The following is a 9,094-nucleotide window of genomic DNA, read 5'->3' on the forward strand; positions in this document are numbered from 1 at the left end:
AGCATACAACACCCTCTGACCCCCCGACAGCACACAACACCCTCTGACCCCCCGACAGCACACAACACCCTCTGACCCCCGACAGCACACAACAGCCTCTGACCCCCCCGGCAGCACACAACACCCTCTGACCCCAAGGCAGCACACATCATCATATGACCCCCAAAGAACACACAACACCATGTGAGCCCCCCTCCCAAAGAGTACACCCTGTGATCCCTGAGGGTCTAGAGTACAAAACCCCCTTTGACCCCTGAGAACACAAAGCATCATGTGACCCCCCAGACAGCACACAGCAGCATGTGACTAGGTGAAAGGTCGCACCGTTAAATAGGAGCCACAGTCCTTGATGACATTATGACTCAGGTCCAGGATCCGCAGGCTGTTCAATAGTTCCTGAGGGAAACAAACAGCATTAGGAAGGCGTCTAGAGATCTCCCCCCATCACACAAACAACCCAATATTTTAGCTGTCAGTGAATGAAAAGGTTTTTGTTAACATAGAAAGGCTGAAAACCCTGCAAGAACCCAATACTGCTCACAGCTGAGGGTTTGTTACTCGACAAGGCAAACCTAATAGCATGCGACAATGAATCAGTGCAAGAAAAATGCATCGTCTCGATTGGATGCTACTGTAGCAAACCCTCAGCTGTGGGAAGTATTCTTTACGCATTTACAGTCATTAGATGCAAACAAGACTATTCCCATTCAAGGACATGTTGAAAATGGTGATACACAAAGTATATTATAAAGGTTCATCATACAATGATTGTTTATTAAAACAATTTGTAGGTGACCTTACACCTCAGACGAATGTCAGCTGACCATCTAATAAGTATGGGGGTGCCGGTACTCTTTACAATGTTTGGGGAAATCCAACAAGTCTTATACTTTGTTCTCATTTTGATCTTCCCTCATACCCATCATACTCATGAACGTTCAGCTCGGCCGAGTATTCATACATGTGGAGAGGAAAGAAAGAGGGTTTATCTGCTGACAGTTCTCCCTGAGAACAAAGAGATCAGGCAGCTGATATTCAACATGTCTGATCCTTCCCTTCCCTGATATCTATTGAGGACCCAATACACATTAGATGGTGGCCAGGTCCTGCTGAAATTAAAGGGTTTAGACATCTTGGCTAAATGTTCAGCTTTAGTCTGTGCTCACATCAAATCTGGGGAATGTGCAAGACAGCGACATACACAAATATGGCGCCAGATGGCGGCCAGGAGGACATTACTCTATCAATCCTATTACACCAGGCGATTAGCCGTATTTGGCCAATTATCGTTTGTTACAGCCGATAATCAGTGGGTGTAATAGGTAGTGTTAAAATTCAATGATCGGCCGACATGCACAACATCAGCTGATAGTGGGAAAAAACTGCAATGATAGCGACGGTCTGCTGGCCGTTGCTCAGTGTAATAAGGGTGACGGCAGACCGCTTCTCTTTTATATGGGCCAATTGGAACGTCCGGGCAGACCCCCCCCCCTCACTGTTGGTGTGTGTAATAGAAAAGACAGCGTGCGGGGAGCGAGGAGCAAGCAAGTGCTGATCTGACAGGTCGGCGCTCGCTTCGGCCAGTGTAATAGGGCCTTAAGGCTTCATTCACCGCACGTTGCACATCCACCTGATAAGCCATACATCAAAGGCTCTGGCCTCATTGTGTGCAGGAAAGCTTTTTATCAGACTGATGTGTCATGTCTGCTGTTATCTTATCTACTATCCTACACAAACAGCGGACATAAGGGTCTGCACGCAGCACATACCAGATATACCAGATAACGTGAAGCCAGGGCTGGTCACAGACACGGGGGTGGGGTGGGGAGGCTCAATATGGCGCTCATAACAGTCACTGTACTTACTACACAGTGTATTCCCCTCCAACAAGTATAGATTTGGATATTTGTTTCTTAAAGGGGTTATCCAGTGCTACAAAAACACGGCCACTTTCTTTCAGAGACAACACGACACTTGTCTCCAGTTCAGGTGCGGTTTGCAATTAAAGAGAACCAATCACCTGAAATTAACTGTCCCTATAATAAAAGATTCTCTGTCCCTAAGTCTATTCCTGAAGATACAGGATCTTATGCTTTTACCTAGTCCAGTATAGCGGAGAAGTAAGGCCGGGGGCGGCCATCTTGATGACGTCACAGTGGTGCGTTCCAACGCTGGAACGCAAGGGACGTAATCAAGATGGCGCCCGGCTTTACTGCACCGCTACAGAGGAGTAGGTAAAGTAGTCTGTATCTTCATGAAGTTTATTTCTGAAGATACAGACTGCCTGTGCAGTCTGTATCTTATACTTTACCCACTCCTCTGTAGCGGTGCAGTAAAGCCGGGCGCCATCTTGATTACGTCCCTTGCGTTCCAGCGCTGGAACGCACCACTGACGTCATCAAGATGGCCGCCCCCGGCCTTACTGCTCTGCTATACAGGATTAGGTAAACGCATAAGATGCAGACTGCACAGGCAGTCTGTATCTTCCGGAACAGACTAATAGGCCCAGTTAGGACATTCATACACAGCGATCTCGCGCTGTATAGCGCGGGATCACTGTGTATTTACAGAGCGGTGGCAAAGGCCCATGGGAGCCCTTCCCGCCGCTCGGCATGCCGGGAGCTTCCTGTCGCGCGCCGGCTTTTTTCGAAAGAGCCGGCGCGAGACAGGAAAAGAAAATAAGTATATTGCGAAAACTCAGCCCTAAAAGTAATTAATTCAAATTACAAATATTAATAAAATAACAATTTTAATCTAATTATCGAAAAAAAAATATTTAAATTTTCGCCCATGATTGGTTCTCTTTAACCTCTTAAGGACATATGACGTACCCGTACGTCATATGTCCCCAGGAGGTGTTCAGAGCGGGGCCGCGCGGCGACTCCGCTCTGAACCACCGCAATCCCGGGTGCCGCGTGTAGCCCGGGACCGCAGCTATTAGCGGGCAGGGTCTGATCGCTGTGCCCGCTAATCAAGTAATCGGAGGCAGCTGTCAAAGTTGACAGCTGCCTCCGATTACCGGAGGCAGCCGTTCCCTGGTGTCTAGTGGGGGAGATCGCTCCTCCGGGAGCGATCTCCGTGTCTGCAGCTGGCTGGGGTCCGCTCCAAGATGGCGCCGACCCCGGCTCGGCACTCGTTCATTTTTGGCTGCAGCAGCCGAAAGCAAACGAGTGCCGATCTCATTGATCTTTGCTGTATAAGTATACAGCAAAGATCTCAATGAGAGATCAAAGTGTATATACTAGAAGTCCCCCAGGGGGAATAACCCTAACCCCAGGGGGGGAAATAACCCTAACCCCAGGGGGGGAAATAACCCTAACCCCAGGGGGGGAAATAACCCTAACCCCAGGGGGGGAAATAACCCTAACCCCAGGGGGACTTCTAGTATATGTGTAAAAAAAAAAAAAAAAAAGGATTGTTATTAGTAAAAAGCCCCCTCCCCTAATAAAAGTTTGAATCACCCCCCATTTCCCATGTTTTGAATAAAAGTAAATAAATAAATAAACATGTTTGCTATCGCCGCGTCGCCCGAACTATTAATTAATCACATTCCTGATCTCGTACGGTAAACGGTGTAAGCGCAAAAAATCCCAAAGTGCAAAATTGTGCATTTTTGGTCGCATCAAATCCAGAATTTTTTTTATAAAAAGCGATCAAAAAGTCGTATATGCGCAATCAAGGTACCGATAGAAAGTAAACATCATGGCGCAAAAAAAAACACCTGACACAGCCCCACAGACCAGCGCTATAAGCGCTATAAGCCTGGGAATGGAGCGATTTTAAGGAACGTATATTTGTTAACAATGGTTTGAGTTTTTTACAGGCCATCAGATAGAAGAAAAGTTATACATGTTATATATCGTTTTAATCGTAACGTCTTGAGGAACATATATAACAAGTCAGTTTTACCCCAGGGCGAATGGCGTACAAACAAATACCCCCCAAATAAAAGAAATGTGTTTGTTTTTTTTTTTCAATTTCACCACTTTGAATTTTTTTCTGGTTTCGCAGTGTTCTTTATGCACAAATTCAGCCTGTCATTGCAAAGTACAATTAGTGACGCAAAAAATAAGGGGGGGGGGGGGGGTGAACAGAGACTTATGGTGCTGTCCCTTTGTTACCCATAGCAACCAATCACAGCTCAGTTTTTATTTATGACATTACTCTGATAAAATGAAAGCTGAGCTGTGATTGGTTGCTATGGGCTACATTCGCATGCTCCTGAGGGCTGTCCGTAGCCACCGATCCGCAACTAAGGACAGTCTCATGGACGGCTACATTCACACGTCTACATTCCACAGACCCGGTCAATAGAGAGTAGTGATCCGTGCTACAATCCGTACTAGGACCTGACTATATATATATATTTTTTTGTAGAACGGATCACGGCCCCATAACACATACAGATATGTGACCCATTTCAACTAAAGTGTCTGTAGGGCCGCCTACTACCTTACTGCTGCACCTTTTTTTAACCCCTTAGCGACATATGATGTACTGGTATATCGCCAACACTATTCAAGCGTTCTGGGACATGGTGGATAAATGTCACCCAATAGTTTAATTCCCCAGGTATCTATCTGACAGCACCCAGGAAAGCTCAGTGCAGGATATAGATACAACCCCTATATACACCACCAGGGGGCGCTCACCAGGGACTGGTCCAAACTGTGGATCATGTTGTAGCTGAAAACCAAAGTGTGAAGCTCCAGCCAGGGCAAAGCAGAATTCAGATCCCCGCCGCAGAGAGAGATGACTTCCTGCAGGGAGACGATAGGTTATACATCTACTAAAATACAATTGTCTGTAGACAAGACTATTTCCATTCACTGACAGCAAACAGAGATTATGAACAAAGTGGCAGCAGAAAGATGCAAAACTTGTAGCATCTATTTATTGTTATACACATAAATATATAGGAAGGATCCTTGCTCCCAGGAGCTTATAATCTAACAGCCTGAGAGATAGTTACATTAGAGTTATATTCATAAGATGTGGCCAAATCTTGGTATTTCTGCTATCCTGCAAAAACTTAAAGGCGTTGTTAACAAAAAAAAATGTTTTTCTGCTAAATCAACTGGTGCCAGAAAGTGCCAGAGATTTGTAATTTACTTCTATTAAAAATAATCTCCAGCTTTCCAGTACTTATCAGCTGCTGTATGTCCTGCAGGAAGTGGTATTCCTTCAGGTCTGGAGAGCAGGAGAGGTTTTCTATGGGGATTTGCTGCTGCTCTGGACAGAGGTAGCAGCAGAGAGCACTGTGTCAGACTGGAGAGAATACACCACTTCCTGCAGGACATACAGCAGCTGATGATGAGATTTTTTTAATAGAAGCAAATTACATATCTCTGGCACTTACTGGCACCAGTTGATTTGAAAGAATTTTTTTAAAGTTTGGGTGCATCATGTGAATATACCCTATGGTAAATTATGCTAATCCTAAATTTAAAAAAAAAACGTGAACCAGGCAGCTCAGGATGGACAGTGCTATAGGTCCAGATATCCCATGGTATGAAATTGTTGCAGAGTATAACAAGAAATGGACTACAATAGGGGGCAAATTGGAAACAACGTGGCAGCCCTGCCACTCACCTCCAAGCTGGTAACGCACCGCGAGCATTTGAGAACCTCGAGCTGTGAATAGACGCATCGCAGGCCGCGCAGACAGTGCGGGGGGAGGCATCGCAACTGTGAGAGAGAAATTACAGTCAACACAGAGGTGACACACACTAAAGTCAATGATAAATAAGTGTACAGTGAGCTCGAAAGCTCCCCCTAGTGGTGGCTGCAGGAGGTCAGGATTTTATTTATGACACTGGAGGATCTGGAGCTCTGACTGTTATAACATCTACAGTGCTCCCCACATACATAGCTTTGAACTGTGCTAGCCACCCCCTGCATACAGTAGAGCTCATGACACCACCATCAGGATGACAGAGGTATTACACTATTTCCAGAGATAAGCAGTATTTTCTTATATTTCTCACCTCCAAGGACTTTAAAGACTTAAAGGGGAAAATATTCACATCAAACTGACGAGGACACTCAGGAGGATGAATAAGCTGCAAAAATAAGGAAGATAGAAGAATGAGAAGGATAATTCCTGGAAAGAAAAAAACATCTCACAAGGCTCAGTGTTCCAGTGAAGCACAATGACTCATGATGCTATTATATAGCAATAACATTAGGTATAAAACAGCATAGTGCTATGCAGTTAAGGTCACAAAAGAGGCGGGGTTAAGACAACCTCTTAATAAAATAAGATGCTACCACTTTAAGAAGCCCACCGTAAACATAGTATTGGAGAAATGTGGATCTGATACATAGTGAAGGAACGCACCTTCAGGGAAGGAGTTTTCTGTAACATGTCGAGCAGGAACTGAGTCCGCAAGATGGGGACATTGTCGGCCGGGTGCGCTGGAAGTGCCTGGAACCCAGTTCCTGGTCCGCGAGGAAACAGCTGTTCAAACAGGCGGGTGACAACTTGTAGACAGGGGGTGAGGAGACACAGGACCCGGCTACCGTCCAGGACGGTGTCCCCTGGAGGAAACAGAGGACAATATTACTGTACAGGAGCAAAGAGGATGTTCTAACAGTGCTACCCCACCTGAACCAGGACCATCCTGACCCCCCAGTGTCCACCCCACCTGCACCAGGACCATCCTGACCCCCCAGTGTCCACCCCACCTGCACCAGGACCATCCTGACCCCCCAGTGTCCACCCCACCTGCACCAGAACCATCCTGCCCCCCCCCCCCAGTGTCCATCCCACCTGCACCAGAACTATCCTGACCCCCCCAGTGTCCACCCCACCTGCACCAGAACCATCCTGACCCCCCAGTGTCCACCCCACCTGCACCAGGACCATCCTGACCCCCCAGTGTCCACCCCACCTGCACCAGAACCATCCTGCCCCCCCCCCCAGTGTCCATCCCACCTGCACCAGAACCATCTTGACCCCCCCCACAGTTGCCCATCCCACCTGCACCAGAACCATCCTGACCCCCCCCCCCCCTCCCAGTTGCCCATCCCACCTGCACCAGAACCATCCTGAGCCCTCTAGTGTCAATCCCACCTGGAGACTCAGAGCAAGAGCACCACCGTGAGAGTCCACCAGAATTAGAGACCCCCCCCAAAGTCTGCCCTACCTGTGGATTCTGTGCACCAGCACCAACCTGACCCCCAGAGTCCACACTGCCTGTAGAGGCACCAGAACCACCTGGATCTGAGTCCACAAGAACCAGGGATGCCCAGAGTCTTCCCTACCTGTACACTCTAAACATCAGCACCACCCTGACCCCATTGTCCATACCCCTGGAGACTCCAGGTAACAGCACCATTCTGTGAGTCCACCAGAACCAGAGACCCCAAGAGTCCACCCTGCCTGTTAAGTCCAAGCACTCCAAACCCCCCCTCCTCGAGTCCACTATCCCTCTAACCAAGTACCCTCGGAGACCATCCAAGTCCACACTATCTATATTTTGACCCACAGAGTGCACCAACGCAGGGACAACCACTGTCCACCCTGACTGGACACTCAATGTTATCACCACTCTCAACCCCATAGTCCAGTCAGGGACCCCCTAGGTCCACCTGATCACATACAGCCGCTAGGACTACTGAATGAGCACTGAAGTTACACTGTCCAATCCTCTACCACTACCCTTCATATGGCCACGTCCCTGTCCGCAGCCTGGGCACAGAGTGGGCTGCAGCCTGAGGACCCCCGGGGTTACTCTATTCACCTACCATGGTCTCGTAGAAGCTGAGCAAGGCTTTGCACCATGGACTCCGGAGCCTCCGGCTTCATTTACCTGAGAACAAAGTGTGTTTCATGAGAAGGAGAAATGAAGAAAACAACGTCCTGAATCCATTCTCCAGATCTCTGCTTCCCCTCAGTGAACGGCTGATCTCACCGCTAAACTACATCCATTTAATTCTCAATGACAGTGTTCCCCAACCTATGTAAAACTACAACTCCCAGCACGCCTGGATGGCCGACAGCTTCATGGGGTTTGTAGATTTGCAGCTGCTGGAGAGCTGCAGGTTAGAGACCAGAGATCTATGGCAATACTCAACTGATTGCTGTCCAGAAGAGTGCCTGGGCATGCTGGGAGCTGTAGTTTTGCAAAAGATGGAGGGGACAGGTCTAAGGCAATAGTTTTTAACATTGGGCATGCTGGGAGTTGTAGTTTTGCAACAGCTGGATGGCCACATCATTCTCTAGATCAGATCAGGTATGTAAACTACAATTCCCATCATGCCTGGACAGCCGAAGGCTACATGCACTATATCTGTTATAATGATGTCCATGCATGTATTATAATGATGTCCATGCATGTATTATAATGATGTCCATGCATGCACTATATATCTGTTCTAATGATGTCCATGCATGCACTATATGGCTGGGTTCACACTATGTATATTTGAGGCTGTATTTGGTCCTCATAGCAACCAAAACCAGGAGTGGATTGAAAACCCTGAAAGGCTGTTTACACAATGTTGAAATTGAGTGGATGGCCGCCATATAACAGTAAATAACGGCCATTATTTCAATATAACAGCCGTTGTTTTAAAATAACAGAAAATATTTGCCATTAAATGACGGCCATCCACTCAATTACAACATTATGTGAACAGATCCTTTCTGTGTTTTCAATCCACTCCTGGTTTTGGTTGCTATACAGCCTCAAATATACAGCCTCAAATATACAGCCTCAAATATACGTAGTGTGAACCCAGCCAAAATCTGTTCTAATGATGTCCATGCATGCACTATATATCTGTTCTAATGATGTCCATGCATGCACTATATATCTGTTCTAATGATGTCCATGCATGCACTATATATCTGTTCTAATGGATGTCCATGCATGCACTATATATCTGTTCTAATGATGTCCATGCATGCACTATATCTGCTCTAATGATGTCCATACATGCACCATATCTGCTCTAATGATGTCCATGCATGCACCATATCTGCTCTAATGATGTCCATGCATGCACTATATATCTGCTATAATGATGTCCATGCATGCACTATATCTGCTATAATGATGCTGGGCTGCAGCCTGGTCTGGTTGCACAA

At 46.9% G+C, this 9,094-nt stretch overlaps 1 protein-coding gene across 1 annotated transcript in view; it reads right to left on the reverse strand.

Annotated features, from left to right (window-relative positions):
• Positions 1 to 9,094, reverse strand: part of STK11IP (serine/threonine kinase 11 interacting protein) — a 31,751-nt gene that overhangs the window by 22,402 nt on the left and 255 nt on the right. Inside the window, exons 2-7 of the mRNA XM_069982594.1 lie at positions 7,750 to 7,814; positions 6,341 to 6,540; positions 5,988 to 6,062; positions 5,593 to 5,688; positions 4,653 to 4,760; positions 325 to 396 (exon numbers count right to left, since the gene is read on the reverse strand). Of these exons, the coding sequence (XP_069838695.1) occupies positions 325 to 396; positions 4,653 to 4,760; positions 5,593 to 5,688; positions 5,988 to 6,062; positions 6,341 to 6,540; positions 7,750 to 7,810 (612 nt within the window). The 5' untranslated portion in view covers positions 7,811 to 7,814. The remainder of the gene's footprint in view (positions 1 to 324; positions 397 to 4,652; positions 4,761 to 5,592; positions 5,689 to 5,987; positions 6,063 to 6,340; positions 6,541 to 7,749; positions 7,815 to 9,094) is intronic.

This window comes from Dendropsophus ebraccatus, chromosome 9 (genome assembly GCF_027789765.1).
Source record: "Dendropsophus ebraccatus isolate aDenEbr1 chromosome 9, aDenEbr1.pat, whole genome shotgun sequence".
NCBI lineage: Eukaryota > Metazoa > Chordata > Amphibia > Anura > Hylidae > Dendropsophus > Dendropsophus ebraccatus.